The sequence below is a fragment of the Schistocerca cancellata genome, chromosome 2 (genome assembly GCF_023864275.1).
Source record: "Schistocerca cancellata isolate TAMUIC-IGC-003103 chromosome 2, iqSchCanc2.1, whole genome shotgun sequence".
NCBI classification, from domain to species: domain Eukaryota; kingdom Metazoa; phylum Arthropoda; class Insecta; order Orthoptera; family Acrididae; genus Schistocerca; species Schistocerca cancellata.
In genome coordinates, this window is record NC_064627.1 from 6,750,763 (window position 1) to 6,771,197 (window position 20,435).

Genomic DNA, 20,435 nt, shown 5'->3' on the forward strand with positions numbered 1-20,435 from the left:
TGGAAGGAAAGGGAGCAAGGGAGGGGGGGACTGGGAGAAGGTGAGATGGAAGTGGGGGGGGGGGGGGGGGGGATGACCGCTGCATTGAGGATATGCGTACTAAAAAACCCAAATGCTGCCACTCGCCAGTAGACTGAAGTAAATTGTTTCTTTCTCCCACCCAGTCTTTCTACCTATTGGAGGATTTGCATTTTTTGAGTCACGTAGTGGTATTCCACAACTGAATATATTTGTAGTGAGCATTTATATTAGACTGCAGTAAACATGGTGTCATGAGCTAATCTATGACACAGCATAACATATAAGAAGTGCTTCGATTATTTATAAGGGCTATAAAACAAAATATATTTTTGTAGCTGGTATTACTGATTTCTGCTATTGTAATAAGTAATATGTAATGTTGTATGACTAGGGCCTCCCGTTGGCTAGACCGTTTGCCAGATGCAAGAATGTCTTTCAATTTGATGCCATTTTGGCAACTTGCACGTCGATGGGGGTGAAATGACGATGATTAGGACAACACAACATCCAGTCCCTGAGTAGAGAAAATCTCCGACCCAGCTGGGAACTGAACCCGGGCCCTTAGGACTGTCATTCAGTCGCACTGACCACTCAGCTACTGGGGGCGGACATAATAACGAATGTAAACTGCAAAATAACTTACAGAATAACTTACCTGGAACAGGCTCACCATTGAATCGCACACTCAGACTATGTGGAGCAGCTTCCTGGGGTTTAAAGTTCACCCTGAATTTGGCGTTTCCCTCAGACTGAACATAGTTTGGTACATTCCTGCCATTCACAGAAACAATTATTTCCAAATTTCCTGCTCCAGCTTGGCTAGCATTGACTGTAACGTATTAATTTCCTTCCATGAACATGTATACAAACAAACATTTAAAGCTCTTTGAGCCTGTCTGAAGTGTAATTTATGAAAATATCATTATTATTTTCTTTATGTTTATTTGTATGCAAGGTACTTACTGCTAAAAAACACAGGTTTCCCTACTATTCCAGAATTTATGTCCGTCACTCTGACTTTTGCAGCATCATATGCCTTCACAAGAAAGGGACTTCCCTCCACATGTACATTGCCCAGCTTTACTTCAACACTGTGGTCACCTAAAATACATGCAAATTTCATCACATGGGTCTGAAATATCAGTACATATTACAGTACAGTTTTCCATAATTTTGAGGAGTTATTCTGAAATGCACATAATCAACATATCCCTTGTTATCTATTACTTATTCTTCAAGGAAAGTGGTTGCAAAGTTTACGCAAAAACATCATTCCTAGTCAAGAGTGTTGATTTGTCTTCAATACAGTCTCCCAGAGTTTATGAAGGGTTGTAATTCAGTGTATGGTATTAGCTACATAAGTTTTGTAAATGAAATTAAATTATTACCTCCCAATGTGTGGCATAATCAAGGGTGAATTGTATTACAAGTTACATGTCACGCATACAAATAATAAGGCAATTAACACTCGCTCAAAAAATGTGTATTCACCCTGGACAGTAAAACATTCTGCTTATGTCAGTGATAAAACTTCATATACATCCAGAAGAGCTAAAAACCTCAACTGATTAAGCAAAAAGTAATAACTTGAATACACAGTTTTAAGTTCCACAATAATATTTATTGTTCTTTATGAACTAGCTTTCAGGTTCTTAGGCCGTTATCAGATAACTTAACACTAAGAGGAAGGTCACACAACTTCAGTGACAATTCTTAGCTGTACAAATATTGTTTTAAAAGATGTGAGACTTTCGTATCTGTATTGATATAAAACACATCATATCAATGGCATTCATGCTGAACACATTCAGGAAAGGTGGAATCATTCTTTGTCAGTCTCTGACTCATTTCACGAGCAGTCAGTCTTGTAGTTAAAGCCCTACCTGATTGACCTACATACAATTTGCCACACACATTCCAAAAAATTCTCTAAATTCCACTCTGTTCTAAAGGTGGAATATAATCTTCACAGTTGGACAGAAGATGGACAGCAGTATTCCTAGTGTGCATTTCATGCAAAATTCAGGTCCTATTATGGGCTTGTACATACACCTTCAGATAGGGTGTTTTTCCAGTTAACAAACAAATGTCTTTAGGTTATGTGCCGACAGTGGCTGCCTACACACAAGAGAGAACTATAGTCAAAATTCTGTATGTACATACAAAATTAACTTATAGCCAGTACCTACTAACATAATACATTAATGTAAATCTTCTCATAGCTTAAAATTTTTGTTAAAATGTACATTAAATAAACAAATGAAAGATATTTAAGCCAAAGAAATATGTGGTAAATATTGGCTGAAGGTGATACAACAGAGAACATACATTAAAATGACACACATTTTTGGAGTTGGATAACCAATTAGAGGTTAATGAATATTGCAGAACAGAATCAATGTGAATCTAAGTACAGTGATTACTGTTCATGTACAATGCAACAGCCACCTGCCGGTAAGATGGTCTGGAATACCCACAACTCTATGGTATGACAAAGCACAATTGCAGCTTAGAGGTATTAATAATGACTGACAATAAGTATAATGTACATTTTCTGCACATGTATACAGCTTCTCAGCAGTTGAGATCTATATGGCAGAGTCATAAGAGCTTTAAAAATAATTAACTCAAAATATCTGAAGGCATTCCTTGTAATCTTAAAAGATAATGGTCCTGCGTGCTGTACGGTTGTATGAGGCTTAGTTCATGGTTTAGATGATACCTTTTGTGAAACATCCATGAAGGGAAGTTGAGCACAGTTATGTTCTTGGAGGCAAGTATGTGAACAATACATACCTACATCTACTGGAGTGAACTGGACCGAATAGTGACCACCACCCTGGGCATTTACATTAACTGGCAATATTCTCCTTGAAGGACCAAGCACTTGCACTTCTGGCTGACCCAAACTTGCATCTGCTTCCACACTGAAATTTGCATCTCGAGCCACTGGAACCTTCTCTAAACCTTCTCCTGACAGCACCACCCGAGCTGCCTCAAGTACTTGGCAAGAAAAAGGGCTACCTAAAACAAATTTTAAAAAAATTAAGTAAAATGTTATGTGAGAAAATTATTTACAGACCTTTTACTAGCAAACTGAAATACATTCACCCATCTCTAATGAGATTTAGCTGTTAACATTATGTTGGATCAAAAAGTTTGGATACTTATTTGATTATTAGACTAAATATCCATGTTACTGTTACAATGGGAATGCACTAACTAATGAAAACTTGTATTAGATATACATAAAACATGATACTGTAGCTGGTCAGTGATACACTAATTTTTTAGAACAGAACATGATATATAAAATGAAGTTACCACCCAATCCAATGAAATTTTTCACACAAAACTAATTTTTCATTTCCATTTAGTTTAAACAGATGGTACAGTATAACTCGTTCATATTCAGATGTAAAAATATGTAATGGATAGTTGTTTCATAAAGAGGGTTATAATACTAAAAATGTGTCAAACATATTTTAATATTCTGAAAAAGTGTAATAATAGTAATAATACTAATCATCAATTTTCTACAATCACTTATATAATTTATAATGTCAATTATCAAAATTATAAATCACACATAAAATTGCCTTTGTTTGTACAAACTAATTACAAAGAACATCTCTGTGCAGCTAAATACATCACTGATCTCTCTACCAACTTAGCACATTTTCAGTAGTTGTGAGAAAAGTTTTGTAGTATGTGGTAGAGCCAACATGATGTTAAGGAAGATATATTTATTGAAAAGTATTTGTAATTCAAGATTTTCTGTGTTATGATGTGTTGAAACATTAGCTCAAAAGAGGCAAATAATTATGAGAAAAAGTTTTGGTTATAATAGAAGGAAACATTCCATGAAGGAAAAATATACCTAAAAACAAAGATGATGTGACTTACCAAATGAAAGTGCTGGCAGGTCGACAGACACACAAACGAACACAAACATACACACAAAATTCAAGCTTTCGCAACAAACTGTTGCCTCATCAGGAAAGAGGGAAGGAGAGGGAAAGACGAAAGGATGTGGGTTTTAGGGGAGAGGGTAAGGAGTCATTCCAGTCCCGGGAGCGGAAAGACTTACCTTATGGGGAAAAAAGGACGGGTATACACTCGCACACACACACATATCCATCCACACATATACAGACACAAGCAGACATATTTAAAGACAAAGAGTTTGGGCAGAGATGTCAGTCGAGGCAGAAGTGCAGAGGCAAAGATGTTGTTGAATGACAGGTGAGGTATGAGTGGCGGCAACTTGAAGTTAGCGGAGATTGAGGCCTGGTGGATAACGGGAAGAGAGGATATGTTGAAGAGCAAGTTCCCATCTCCGGAGTTCGGATAGGTTGGTGTTAGTAGGAAGTATCCAGATAACCCGGACGGTGTAACACTGCGCCAAGATGTGCTGGTCGTGCACCAAGGCATGTTTAGCCACAGGGTGATCCTCATTACCAACAAACACTGTCTGCCTGTGTCCATTCATGCGAATGGACAGTTTGTTGCTGGTCATTCCCACATAGAATGCATCACAGTGTAGGCAGGTCAGTTGGTAGATCACGTGGGTGCTTTCACACGTGGCTCTGCCTTTGATTGTGTACACCTTCCGGGTTACAGGACTGGAGTAGGTGGTGGTGGGAGGGTGCATGGGACAGGTTTTGCACCGGGGGCGGTTACAAGGGTAGGAGCCAGAGGGTAGGGAAGGTGGTTTGGGGATTTCATAGGGATGTACTAAGAGGTTACGAAGGTTAGGTGGACGGCGGAAAGACACTCTTGGTGGAGTGGGGAGGATTTCATGAAGGATGGATCTCATTTCAGGGCAGGATTTGAGGAAGTCGTATCCCTGCTGGAGAGCCACATTCAGAATCTGATCCAGTCCCGGAAAGTATCCTGTCATAAGTGGGGCACTTTTGTGGTTCTTCTGTGGGAGGTTCTGGGTTTGAGAGGATGAGGAAGTGGCTCTGTTTATTTGCTTCTGTACCAGGTCGGGAGGGTAGTTGCGGGATGCGAAAGCTGTTGTCAGGTTGTTGGTGTAATGCTTCAGGGATTCCGGACTGGAGCAGATTCGTTTGCCACGAAGACCTAGGCTGTAGGGAAGGGACCGTTTGATGTGGAATGGGTGGCAGCTGTCGTAATGGAGGTACTGTTGCTTGTTGGTGGGTTTGACGTGGACAGACGTGTGAAGCTGGCCATTGGACAGGTGAAGGTCAACATCAAGGAAAGTGGCATGGGATTTGGAGTAGGACCAGGTGAATCTGATGGAACCAAAGGAGTTGAGGTTGGAGAGGAAATTCTGGAGTTCTTCTTCACTGTGAGTCCAGATCATGAAGATGTCATCAATAAATCTGTACCAAACTTTGGGTTGGCAGGCCTGGGTAACCAAGAAGGCTTCCTCTAAGCGACCCATGAATAGGTTGGCATACGAGGGGGCCATCCTGGTACCCATGGCTGTTCCCTTTAATTGTTGGTATGTCTGGTTTTCAAAAGTGAAGAAGTTGTGGGTCAGGATGAAGCTGGCTAAGGTAATGAGGAAAGAGGTTTTAGGTAGGGTGGCAGGTGATCGGCGTGAAAGGAAGTGCTCCATCGCAGCGAGGCCCTGGACGTGCGGGATATTTGTGTATAAGGAAGTGGCATCAATGGTTACAAGGATGGTTTCTGGGGGTAACGGATTGGGTAAGGATTCCAGGCGTTCGAGAAAGTGGTTGGTGTCTTTGATGAAGGATGGGAGACTGCATGTAATGGGTTGAAGGTGTTGATCTACGTAGGCAGAGATACGTTCTCCTCAATCATGATCCCGGTGCCTCCTCTTTAAACAGGGAACATACTTCTAGACATACTGTGCCATTGAGGAACACTGCAAAATTTGAAAGAAGAGATAAAGATAAGTAGTAAACAGTTTTTACAACTTTTGTGAATTATTATGCCACACAACATTAAATCACTATTATTGTGTGTTCTCAGAGTATAAAGAATTACTCATAAAACCACTGTTCACCACTGAGGTTTGCTTAACATTTTGTAAAATAATTTTATGTTCCTTTGTAAAAGAGTAGGTCAGAATATGGTGACATCAGCCAGAATTCAAAAACAAACACACATTAACATGCTGTCAATGTTGCAGTACACACTCCGCCATTGCCGACCTCAAGGCATCAGTGTGTGTTGCACTAAAGCCACAAAAACATGGCTGCTGTCATTGTTACACCCATCAAGTGTGTATTACAAAGTGTAATTTGGTTTCTGCAGACAGAAGGGAATAGTGCAGCAGATATTCATCGGAGAATGAGCCAAGTGTACGGTGATAACTTCATAGTGTTGTGCACGAATGGTGCCAAAAGTTTAAAGGAGGCCGAAATGACACGCGTGATGAAGGCGGCCGAGGACGCAAGTCTGTCGTTACAGCCGACCTTGTTGAACGAGTTGACAGAATGGTTAGAGAAAATCGTAGTTTCACCGTAACTGCTTTGTCTATGGAAATTCCAGAAGTTTAAAAATCTGTCATACACTTTATCATTATTGAACATTTAGGATACAAAAACCTTTGTGCTCGTTTGGTTCCAAAAATGTTGATGGACACCCACAAAAGTCACCGAATGCTGTCAGCTTTACATTTTCCTTGACTGTTATCATGATGAAGGAGACAACTTTTTGAAATAAATTGTTATCATGATGAAGGAGAGAACTTTTTGAAATAAATTGTTAATGGAGATGAACTTGGATCCAATATGACACACTGGAATCAAAACAACAATCACAACAATGGATGCATCCAAATTCACCAAACAAACAAAAAAATTCAAACAAACATTCAACAACAGAAAGGTTATGGCTACCATGTTTTGGGACCAAAAAGGTGTGTTTCTTGTAGAGTTTAAGCAGCCCGGAACCAGTATCAATGCAGCTGCTTACTGCGAAACTTTACAATGCTTGCGGAGAGCCATTCAAACCAAACGAAGAGGAATGCTGACTTCAGGAATTATGTTGATCCATGACAACATTTGTCCACACACTGCTGCACAACCCAACGGCTCCTTGAACAATTTAAATAGGACATTTTTGATCATCTGCCATAGAATCCTGACACAGCGACTTACACCTTTTCCCTGAAATGAAGACATGGCAAGGAGGGCAGCACTTTCAAACCAACGAAGATCTTCAAAACAATGTCAATGTTTGTTTGATATCATTGGCGGCAACATTTTCTGAAGAGTGTATTGTTAAGCTTGCCCGCAAATATGATAAATGTCTCAATGTTTTTGATGATTATGTAGAAAAGTAACTATATGTGTACAAAACATTTGGTAATAAAATAATTGTTTTCTATGAACTTTTCTTTTATTTATAGCCTATTGGAGGTCAAAAAATGGCCATCGTAAAATTTGTGACATGACAGGAGCAACAACAAATAGGCTCAAATCCCTGCAAGTACAGTTACACAATTTTTAAACAGTACCACGATTTTAAATTTACTTTTTGTTCATTATTTTACATGCAAAGAATAAAAAAGTAACCATGAGCACAAAAGAACCAAGCTTAGAATTAAAAAAACAGAGGATTAGTATGTATTGCACATGGGAGCACTAGACAACACAATTAAACAAGAAGGAGAACTAATTGAGCCAGCAGAATTGACTAATTCAGATATGAAAAACATATTTGTAATGATCAGTCATTTCAAACCATTCAACAATCAATGTTAAAATATGAAGAGCATTCAAAAAGACATTGAACAATAAGCCAACTACAGAAAGCCTTGAACAGTCTATAGACAAGAAGGTTTGAAACCTCAAAACTCAATGCAAAATATGGACAGGAAAATTACAATCTTAAACAGTCTGTGAGTGGAAAGAAAGAAACACCATCAAATGAAATTCGTATTCTTAGAGGTCAGAGCAGAATTATTAGAAAACATGGATGAAGTAAAATGTAAACTGAGCAATGAAATTAGATTTGTAATAGAAAATTCAGAGAAGACAGAAATGATGACAAAATTAACATTGAGAATGTTCATTCCGAAAATAAAAATGTAACTGAACAAGGAATTGTTTTAGAAGCTGAAACACTGTCATTAATTTTAAAGACTAATTTGTACAGAGAAAATGTAATCAATCCCTCTAATAATGACGTGGGTGAAGTAATCGATGTTAATAAGTAGACTAACATTTTTTCTTGTTTTGAAACAACTGTGCAGTAAAAGAAAGTGAAAATGAGGTATCTAAATTGTCAGTAGCAGATGAGAAATCAGGAAGAATTTCGTGAACACTTTAAAAATGATCCAAAAGAATTTTGTGTTAATAAAGCGAATGTTGCCAAATCGTGTGAAATATTTGGTTCTATAGACCTACAGTCTGTGCTGAAAGTTTCAAGTTCCTCACTGAGGTGTGACATTATGATTTTTTATCTATTTTACTGAACATATAATCACTCTGATGGTTGTAGTTGTTCTTTGTACTTTGGTAATTATTGCCACCACAATCACATCGTGGTCACTGTTACCAGTTTCGATGTGGACATCATCAAAGAGGGCAGGTCTATTTGTTATCACAGGATTAAACACATTTCCATGGTTCCCATACTATCTGTTCTAGTAGTTTTCGGAGAAGGCACTTAGTATGTTTCACATGTCATCTTATTATGCCCACCACTAACAGAACTGCAATTTTCCCAATTGACTTGGATGATTAAAGTCTCTACCAATGATTACAGTATGATTGGTGAACTTACATAAAAGTAAACTAAGGTTTTATCTAAAGTTTTCGGTTACATCAGGAGACGAGTCTGGTGGGTGATAGAAGGATCCAAGTATCATTTTGTGTTCACCCCTGACGCTGAGTCTTGCCCAAAAAATCTCACATGAAGCTTCAATTTCTGTCTCAGTGAATTTGAGTTTTTTTGTCTACTGTGACAAATACTCCACTTCCATTTCCCATTTGCCTATTCTTTCGATATGCACTTAAATTTTCCCCAAGAATCTCGCTACTATCAATTTCATGTTCTTGCTGAGAATTTCATAATTTTGAACTGTCATGTGAAAGAAAAGTTATGGTTGTTCTTACTCGAAAGGTATACAATTTTATTTTGACAGTAGACCAAAAATTAATTGTAAAGTAAGAGGAGCATTAGGTACTGTTACTGGAATAAAAGGGAAAAGGCTGTACTAATAAAAAGAATGAAAAAAACCAAGAGATAAGTTACATATCAGGAAAACAACAGTGATGTTCTGAAATTTGTCTCTTACAGAAAATTCAAAGACTTTTTCCAATTTATTATTCACATCACATTGTTGGTGTAAAATGTTCAATTATAAAAAGGTAAATGTTTGAATGTGGTTTGTTTCACGTTGTAGTAGATAATCAAATGTTCCAATGGGGACAATGAAACATAGTGAAGTGGATTTTCTCCCTTTACTACACTACTATTCCTTAAATATCTCATTTTTCCCCCTTACTCTCAACTGATTCTACTTACACACAAAATGCATAAACTATGTGTACATATATTTGCGAGATTATTATTCATGCTGTATTTTAAGTAATTTTATGAGTCCCATTATGATTTAAAATCTGCGAATTCCAATGGAATTGTTAGTTTTCAATAAAAGCTTTTGCTTTAGGATAAATCAGTAGCTCAAGTTGGTCCATTAGGAGGTAATAGTAACAATAGTATGAGCTAATAACTATTTACAAGATGACTCAACTAATTAGAAAGTCTGAAGTTCATGCTTCTCTGTAAATAGTACACTTTTCCCAAAAACACATTAACAAGGCAATTAGCCACATTTAAAGTCTAGTCACACCAAACCAAAAAGTACATCCAGTTAGACAGAGGGCAGGGGGGGGGGGGAGGGGGGGGGGGGGAAGTACCTACTTCCCCCTCCACCACCTCTCCCATGACCTCCATCTAACCTGCAGCACTTCAGTGTCCCCCTCCCCACCCCAGCCTCCTCCTTACCACCACCCACTTGCCACTCCCATCATGCACTGGTGCTGCTGCTTGCAGTGTGGTTTTAGCTTCCTGGGACTGCAGTCGTGTGTGAGAGGTGTTTGTGTTTGCGTGTGCGTGTGTGTGTGTGCGTGTGCGAGTATGATCTTATTGTAAAGTTGTTTTTGTAATGTCATTTAGATTGAAGATGAACATGTCGCTAAATAAATAAGTAATACAATATTTGACGAAGTTTGTGACTGGTAGCGGTAATTTAAAAAAAACTTTTTATTGTGCCTACTGCGACTCAGCATCTCCGCTATATGATGAGTAGCAACTTTCCTTCTCATAATATTGTTATATTCCATCCTGGATTTTCCATTGTTTGATCAAAGTACTTCCATTATTTGAGGCTTTAAGTTTGTTTATTTCCCTGATTTATTTTTGTTATACTAATTTTTCTGTATCTTATAGTACCTCCAATTAAAAATTTGCTGAAATTAGAGACATTACGAACCTTTTACATGGAAATAAGTAATGCACCATGTAGGTATTCAGGGTATAAATTGAGTAGTACCTTGAACTTTAGTATTTTCCTAATCATCTAAGATATAATTAGAAAAGACTGCTTTCGACACTATTGCTAAATCTGACCCCTTACACCCCTTCCAGACAATGAATCCTCAGTCCACACTAAGTTAGCACCTAGTCAACATCACCCTGTCAGTTACGTGAAAGATTGATCTTTGTAAAAGTTCTTTGAGTCAGTGGGCAGCAGTCAATACAAGCACAACATGTAATAACATTTGTGAAAATCCACACTTGCAAATCGTAATGATAACTTACACGAGTAAAAAGTTTGCAGCTACAATCCACTCTATAAACAGCTCTTTGTCAAAGGGTGGGTGAAAGTCAATATCTTTTTAAATGTGTTCGTGATTCACTCTTAGAACTGTGGATAACTGGTTATTTTCTTATGAACTATGATCTGTGGAATGTTGGTGTATATAAGAATTAAAGAGTTCTGAGATTGTTATGGTCCTGAAGGTGGCAGGGCCTGAGAGTGGCAGGGATAAAATACAGGGAGTGAAAGGCTATTTACAATTTATACACAAACCAGAAGGTAGTTATAAGAGTCGAGGGGCATGGTAGGGAAGCTATGGTTGAGAAGGGAGTGAGACAGGATTGTAGCCTATCCCGGATGTTATTCAAACTGTATATTGAGCAAGCAGTAAAGGAAATAAAAGAAAAATTTGGAGTAGGAATTAAAATCCATGGAGAAGAAATAAAGACTTCGAGGTTTGCCGAAGACACTGTACTTCTGTCAGAGAGCAAAGGACTTGTTGAACAGAATGCAAAGTGTCTTGAAAGGAGGATATAAGACAAAAATCAACAAAAGCAAAATGTGTATAATGAAATGTAGTCGAATTAAATCAGGTGATGGTGAGGGAATTAGATTAGGAAATGAGACACATAAAGTAGTAGAGGAGTTGTGCAATTTGGACAGCAATGTAACTGATGATGGTTGAAGTAAAGAGGATATAAAATGCAGACTGGCAATGGCAAGGAAAGTGTTTATGAGGAAAAGAAATCTGTTAACATCGCATTGAGATTTAAGTGTCAGGACAACTCTTTTTAAAGTATGGAGTGTTGCCATATATAGAAGTGAAACATGAACAATAAACAGTTTAGACCAGATGAGACTAAGAGCTTTTTAAATGTGTTGCTACAGAGTAATGCTGAAGATTAGGTGGGTAGGTCACATAACTAATGAGGTGGTACTGAATAGAACTGGAGAGAAGAGAAATTTGTGGCACAACTTGACTAGAAGACAGGATCGTTCAGTAGGACATGTCTTGAGGCATCAAGAGATCACAAAGTTAGTATTGGAGGGAAGTGTGGAAGGTGAAAATAGCAGAGGTAGACCAAGAGATGAACACACAAAGCAAATGGAGAGCTGCATCAAACCAGTCTTTGGACAGAAGACTGCAACAACTACAGCAACATGGAATTGTTTATAAAACATGTGGCACTGTTTGCCCGCTATTTATGAAATATGAACAGAAATTTACAGAAACTCATTCATCGTAAAAATGTTTGTTTAATTGGAATAAACGTGCAAATAAGTCAACCTTAAATAAATGGTGCTGCGTCTGTTACTGTTCAACTTAGCTAAAACCCCTAAAAGTGTCCAGCAACAAACTACGAGTTTAATGTGCTTCTGAGCATGAACATGCTGCAGGTTTAAACAGATTTACTTTGATCACAAGATGTCGGTGATCCTGACTCGATATCTGACGTTCCATCTGATGTTAGCTCGTGCCTCCTCATACTGTACCACATCACGTGCTGAATACAGAACATCTGCATCTATCACACAATGCACCTTCCACATATTCCACCAACGTAACTTAGCAATGTAAGACCTGCCATCGACTGCTACCCTGCCTATATGCGTAATTGTCAACCACGTAACGGTTAAGCCATTGTCATTCTGACAACAAAACTCAGTTTTACGGTTTGTAAAACTAGAGATCCAGTTTGTGCTTGCTCACGTAACTGCCGATGACACAAAGCACAGTTAATCTGTCACTGCATTAAATGATCACACGGCCACAGAGGTGCAGGACATTCTAGCTCCGTCACCGAGCACCGATCATTACACAACCGTCGAGAATGCCTCAATCACCCACTTTTCGCACTCTGAGACAAAATTGCTATAGACTTTACTCTATACTGAAGAGCTAGAGGATCACACTCATTCGCTGTCAGTACACCACCTGCGGAGCCTAGTAAGTAACACCATTAACGAGGACATCTCGTGGAATATCTGGCTGTCGCGCCTTCCACCAGATGCGCAGAAGATAGTGGCAGTATGCGCCGGTGATCTCAGTACGCTCACACACACTGGAGATCACACCACAGAAATGCATCTGTCAACGTGTGTTGTAGCTGTTTGTCCACTGCCTCGAGCAGATAATACCCTCGCTGTATTCCGAGCACATATCACCAAACTTATTGCACAAGTCGTCACTTTGCAGACACAGCATTCGAGTTGCCACTCGTGTCGCCACTGCTCTCCGAGGAAGTGGAACTGCTTGTGTACCGACGAAGAAATCTGTCGGTACCACAGACGGTCCAGTTCAAAGATGTGGAAATGCAGCCCTCCGCGTGAGATGGGAAACACATTCAGAAGTTAGTAATGATGGCAACGGGCTTCCCAGAGAGCAGTCATCAACTGTTTGTCACGGAACACCTCACTGCAACAGTGATGACTGCCATCTTTTTGCCACAGACAATTCCACCATTCTGACATATGATTATGTCACACTGGTACTGAATCTACAACTCTGTTTCAAGTTTGAGTGGCAGTTTACTGTGGCAGATGTAGAACACTCGATTCTCTGGGTAGACTTTTCCCATTCTGTGGACTCCTACTCGACCTCTGTCATCATCATCTTCTCGATACTACCACCGACTCAGTTAGTCGTGGATACGTACACTGTGTAGATGACCACATTTCGACATTTCGGACCACCGCAGATGATTCTCCGTTTGTAGATCTATTTAAGGAGTTCCAGAAATCAGTCGGCAACTACCTACACCGGCACTAATTTAGCATTCGATTATGCACTATACACTGACAAAATGAGAACCGCCGGTTCGTGCTCGAAATCATTTAACACCGCCGAAAGTGAAAGTAGCAAAGAGAAGTTGTCCTTCGTGCTCACACACGGAATCTGTTGCCTGTCAAGCACTAGGAGGGCATCTCCACTCCACAGTCTTGAAGAATAATGGATGGTGCCCATGTTTCAATGTCAGGACTATCTATGATCCTTTTCTGGTACTGCACATTGGAGACTTTGCAATCAAAATCCACATCAAATGTATTTTTTCCACATCAGACACGGTATGTGCATTCTACAAGGTAACTGTTGCCCCAGACGATATAGCTAAAACTGTCATCTGCACTCCAGACTCTCTGAATTTACCAGAATGCCTCTCAGACTCTACAATGCTGCACAGACCTTTCAAACGGTTCATCGATAAAGTCGTGTGCCACCTCAATTTTTGCTTTCTTAGTGACACCAAACTCAGAGACGTAACACTTACACAAAGTTTTTACTCACCGCTCATTCACTTGGATTACTTATTATACTGTCAAAGTGTCTATTTGGAGCAACTGAGGTTAAATTCCTGGGTTACACCAGCATCACCCACAGAATATGGCCACCAGAGGTGAAAGTCAAGGCCATACCTATCTTGCCACATGTTTCAGAAATGAACAGGAGCATGTAATGGGACACCCTTTTCTACCATTTTTTTTAAGAAGTAGCTGATACCAGGATTAATCTCGAATCTGGTATAGGAGAACATTCTTGGCTGTTTCACTGAAAGAATTTCATTTGATTCTGTATACGATGTATTATATTTCAAGCTAAAATGTATAAAAAGAAATTAATTTGTTACACTCTGTAAGTATGGTTAAAATTACTCTACTTTTAGAAATATCTGAAATTACGAAATTTCTGGCATATTTAAAATTCATATTACTAATTGCACAATCTAATGTGAATTATTAAATTTATTTCTGGATTCATTTACAAAATAATGGCGTAAATATTCTACTTTTGTCAAAAAAATTTGTAAACTCTTTCGCTTTGTAACTTGTTTGGAATATTGCTGACTACCGCAGAATGCAAGTAGTAGTGGGCATGCCTCTGATGGAAACGCACGTATTCTTCAATTTTGTCAGTAACAATGTAATTGATGGTTTTATGAAAATGGAGATTGTGAAGTCAGTGTGATATAGAAGAATGGGATAAAATAAAAGAATGTCATAGCAACAGAAATAATTTCACCAATTATTCAGCGCAACAGGAATCCACAGCAAAATAAAAATTACAGCCTCAAGCATATACCCCTAGATGCGAGAACTGCAGCCAACAACGAGACAATAAAGATAAATAAAAAGTTTTTCTTTTGTATATCTTACGCCTCTCAAAGCTTCCGAAACTTTCAGAGACAGAGAAATTTAATAGTGACGTGTGCGAGGGTAAGATTACAAACACAACCAGTTTTGTAACACCAAATCACATACACAAGACACTAAACATGCAAACGACATTATGATAAGACACTAGATACCTATTGTGATAGTGTTGAATCTTGCCTCCTCCGAACTTTTGTAAGCTGGGGCTGAAAGCTTATGTGTCAATATCTTTCAATTGTGCCTGTCTACAACTTACGAGGGTGGTTTGAAAATTTTTCAAAATCACCACAAGAGGTCAGTGCTTGAGCAATGAGTTGTTCACGTGATATTGATTGGACTGTTGCTTGTAAACACATGCCACGCCAGTGCTCTTGGAAGAGAGCTGTGGTGGTGACGTGCCTCTGCTGTTCTCGCATAGTGATTTGCAAAGATGTAAAAAGTCGAGATTCGGGCAGTGATTACGTGCTTCATAATGAAACGTATGAAACCAAAGGGCATTCATTCATGACCATTTCCAGAATACACAGGGCGACTCTGCTGCTTCATATTCAACTGTTACCAAGTGGACAAATGAATTTAAATTTGGTTGGGAGAGCTTATATGATGATCCATGCAGTGGTTGGCCAAGATGTGTCACTACTTCTGAATCATTGCAAAAGTGCACAAAACGGTCATGGAGGATCGCCAATTAATAGTGCGTGAAATTGCTCACACTTGCAAGATATCATCTGGAAGCGTATTTTAACTGAAAAAATGATCTGCAGGATGGGTGCCAAGACTCTTGATGTTAGATCAAAAACGCATGAGAATTGATATATTGAAACAATGTTTGGCCCATTTTTGAAGAAACAGACAAGATTTTTTGCATCGTTTTGCGATCACAGATGAAATTATGGTGCAGTACTATACCTCATAGATAGAACAACAGTCAAAGCAGTGGAAACATGCTGATTCACATCCACCAAGGAAAGCAAAGGCAATTCCTTTGACAGGAAAGGTCAAGGTCTCAGTGTTCTGGGATGCAAAGGGGATTCTGTTTGTGTATTATCTCCCCACTGGGCAAACAATCACTGAAGAATACTATGCTAACCTCCTGGACAAATTGCAACAAAAAATATGCGAAAAAAGGCCAGGTTTAGCAAGGAAGGAACTCATCTTCCATCAAGACAATGCATACCCACACATATGTGCTGTCGCCATGGCAAAATTACACAAACTGAGGTATGAATTTTGCCACACCCGGCTCATTCACCTGATATGGCTCCATCAGCGCTACAAATTTCTATGGAAATATCACAACAAGAACGGAAACGGCAGGAGTGAGAAACCTCCATCTCCAGCTACCAGAATCACTTTTTTGTCAATATGGTCAGAAAAGAGCATACTTTTACGGCCCCGATTATCATTAAAACTTAGAAAGCGTTGCAATTTGCGAACAATATAGGCTATAATGCCTATGCAAGTGATGTAGCAGGAGGTGTTATATAAAAATCCTGATAAGTAGAACCATGAAACTACACATATTATAGAAGTGGTTGCATGTGTTAATGTTCCCTATGTCCTAAACAATTCTATCAGTTTCAACCAAAACTGGTACAGATATCACCACCAACCTCTCAAAGGACTAGGTGTAGAGCTGAAAAAGCAGCATAGCCTGTGACCTACAAATAGAAAGACTATAATCATCGAGTATTCGAGAATGAGAGTACTTAGTGACTTTCAACAAACTTTACACATAAATTCAAATGTTTGTTAAGACTTTTCCTCACTCTCACCCCCCACAAAAAGAGAAATGTCAACAGTTCATCGCTTTCTAGATTATCACTGCTTTTTAGTTAACTATTTCCAACACATTCAGGCAGTATTCACATGTGGCGACTATCACCCACAAAAACAACAATTCCAGGTTTCACTTGCAGACTCCTTAGTCCATGTTCTTTGACAGCATAGACTTTGTGCAGGTTTTCCCATGTTCTGTACCTCTTGTGAGTGCTCTGCAGTTTTGTAATTAAAAGTTGTTCTACAGCGTATACCTTCAACATATAAGAAAGGGGCAGAATACTGAATGTACTTCTGCAAAAATATATCATTGTACAACACATATTTCAAGAGACATAATGTCATAAACTCCGAGATGAGTGAAAAACTGCCACTTCATGCATGATGTTTTAATTTATTACTTCTTTACTACTAATTCTATTCGAAACACTTTTGTGGACAGTAAGTATGTACACCGCTGGATGTACCTGCAATATTATATTACTGTATGACACAGTTTGAGAGATGTTGTTGTTGTTGTTGTGGTCTTCAGTCCTTAGACTGGTTTGATGCAGCTCTCCATGCTACTCTATCCTGTGCAAGCTTCTTCATCTCCCAGTACCTACTGCAACCTACATCCTTCTGAATCTGCTTAGTGTATTCATCTCTTGGTCTCCCCCTACGATTTTTACCCTCCACGCTGCCCTCCAATACTAAATTGGTGATCCCTTGATGCCTCAGAACATGTCCTACCAACCGATCCCTTCTTCTGGTCAAGTTGTGCCACAAACTTCTCTTCTCCCCAATCCTATTCAATACTTCCTCATTAGTTACGTGATCTACCCATCTAATCTTCAGCATTCTTCTGTAGCACCACATTTCAAAAGCTTCTATTCTCTTCTTGTCCAAACTATTTACCGTCCATGTTTCACTTCCATACATGGCTACACTCCATACAAATACTTTCAGAAACAACTTCCTGACACTTAAATCTATACTCAATGTTAACAAATTTCTCTTCTTCAGAAACGCTTTCCTTGCCATTGCTACTCTACATTTAATATCCTCTCTACTTCGACCATCATCAGTTATTTTGCTCCCCAAATAGCAAAACTCCTTTACTACTTTAAGTGTCTCATTTTCTAATCTAATTCCCTCAGCATCACCCGACTTAATTCGACTACATTCCATTATCCTTGTTTTGCTTTTGTTGATGTTCATCTTATATCCTCCCTTCAAGACACCATCCATTCCATTCAACTGCTCTTCCAAGTCCTTTGCTGTCTCTGACAGAATTACAATGTCATCGGCGAACCTTAAAGTTTTTATTTCTTCTCCATGGATTTTAATACCTACTCCAAATTTTTCTTTTGTTTCCTTTACTGCTTGCTCGATATACAGATTGAATAACATCGGGGAGAGGCTACAACCCTGTCTTACTCCCTTCCCAACCACTGCTTCCCTTTCATGTCCCTCGACTCTTATAACTGCCATCTGGTTTCTGTACAAATTGTATATAGCCTTTCGCTCCCTGTATTTTACCCCTGCCACCTTTAGAATTTGAAAGAGAGTATTCCCGTCAACATTGTCAAAAGCTTTCTCTAAGTCTACAAATGCTAGAAACGTAGGTTTGCCTTTCCTTAATCTTTCTTCTAAGATTAGTCGTAAGGTCAGTATTGCCTCACGTGTTCCAGTATTTCTACGGAATCCAAACTGATCTTCCCCGAGGTCGGCTTCTACTAGTTTTTCCATTCGTCTGTAAAGAATTCGTGTTAGTACTTTGCAGCTGTGGCTTATTAAGCTGATTGTCCGGTAATTTTCACATCTGTCAACACCTGCTTTCTTTGGGATTGGAATTATTATATTCTTCTTGAAGTCTGAGGGTATTTCGCCTGTTTCATACATCTTGCTCACCAGATGGTAGAGTTTTGTCAGGACTGGCTCTCCCAAGGCCGTCAGTAGTTCCAATGGAATGTTGTCTATTCCGGGGGCCTTGTTTCGACTCAGGTCTTTCAGTGCTCTGTCAAACTCTTCACGCAGTATCGTATCTCCCATTTCATCTTCATCTACATACTCTTCCCTTTCCATAATATTGTCCTCAAGTGCATCGCCCTTGTATAGACCCTCTATATACTCCTTCCACCTTTCTGCTTTCCCTTCTTTGCTTAGAACTGGGTTGCCATCTGAGCTCTTGATGTTCATACAAGTGGTTCTCTTATCTCCAAAGGTCTCTTTAATTTTCCTGTAGGCAGTATCTATCTTACCCCTAGTGAGATAAGCCTCTACATCCTTACATTTGTCCTCTAGCCATCCCTGCTTAGCCATTTTGCACTTCCTGTCGATCTCATTTTTGAGACGTTTGTATTCTTTTTTGCCTGCTTCATTTACTGCATTTTTATATTTTCTCCTTTCATCAATTAAATTCAATATTTCTTCTGTTACCTAAGGATTTCTACTAGCCCTCGTCTTTTTACCTACTTGATCCTCTGCTGCCTTCACTACTTCATCCCTCAAAGCTACCCATTCTTCTTCTACTGTATTTCTTTCCCCCTTTCCTGTCAGTTGTTCCCTTATGCTCTCCCTGAAACTCTGTACAACCTCTGGTTCTTTCAGTTTATCCAGGTCCCATCTCCTTAAATTCCCACCTTTTTGCAGTTTCTTCAGTTTTAATCTACAGGTCATAACCAATAGATTGTGGTCAGAGTCCACATCTGCCCCTGGAAATGTCTTACAATTTAAAACCTGGTTCCTAAATCTCTGTCTTACCATTATATAATCTATCTGATACCTTTTAGTATCTCCAGGCTTCTTCCATGTATACAACCTTCTATCATGATTCTTAAACCAAGTGTTAGCTATGATTAAGTTGTGCTCTGTGCAAAATTCTACCAGGCGGCTTCCTCTTTCATTTCTTAGCCCCAATCCATATTCACCTACTACGTTTCCTTCTCTCCCTTTTCCTACACTCGAATTCCAGTCACCCATGACTATTAAATTTTCGTCTCCCTTCACTATCTGAATAATTTCTTTTATTTCATCATACATTTCTTCAATTTCTTCCTCATCTGCAGAGCTAGTTGGCATATAAACTTGTATTACTGTAGTAGGTGTGGGCTTTGTATCTATCTTGGCCACAATAATGCGTTCACTATGCTGTTTGTAGTAGCTTACCCGCATTCCTATTTTCCTATTCATTATTAAACCTACTCCTGCATTACCCCTATTTGACTTTGTGTTTATAACCCTGTAGTCACCTGACCAGAAGTCTTGTTCCTCCTGCCACCGAACTTCACTAATTCCCACTATATCTAACTTTAACCTATCCATTTCCCTTTTTAAATTTTCTAACCTACCTGCCCGATTAAGGGATCTGACATTCCACGCTCCGATCCGTAGAACGCCAGTTTTCTTTCTCCTGATAACGACATCCTCTTGAGTAGTCCCCGCCCGGAGATCCGAATGGGGGACTATTTTACCTCCGGAATATTTTACCCAAGAGGACGCCATCATCATTTAATCATACAGTAAAGCTGCATGCCCTCGGGAAAAATTACGGCCGTAGTTTCCCCTTGCTTTCAGCCGTTCGCAGTACCAGTACAGCAAGGCCGTTTTGGTTATTGTTACAAGGCCAGATCAGTCAATCATCCAGACTGTTGCCCTTGCAACTACTGAAAAGGCTGCTGCCCCTCTTCAGGAACCACACATTTGTCTGGCCTCTCAACAGATACCCCTCCGT

The 20,435-nt window shown here is 39.2% G+C and overlaps 1 protein-coding gene across 2 annotated transcripts in view; it reads right to left on the minus strand.

Moving 5' to 3' along the window:
• Positions 1 to 20,435, minus strand: part of LOC126161294 (filamin-A) — a 917,852-nt gene that overhangs the window by 199,127 nt on the left and 698,290 nt on the right. For both annotated transcript variants that reach the window (XM_049917033.1, XM_049917034.1), the window contains exons 30-32: positions 2,818 to 3,045; positions 985 to 1,122; positions 677 to 850 (exon numbers count right to left, since the gene is read on the minus strand). In XM_049917033.1, coding sequence (XP_049772990.1) covers positions 677 to 850; positions 985 to 1,122; positions 2,818 to 3,045 — 540 coding nt within the window. The remainder of the gene's footprint in view (positions 1 to 676; positions 851 to 984; positions 1,123 to 2,817; positions 3,046 to 20,435) is intronic.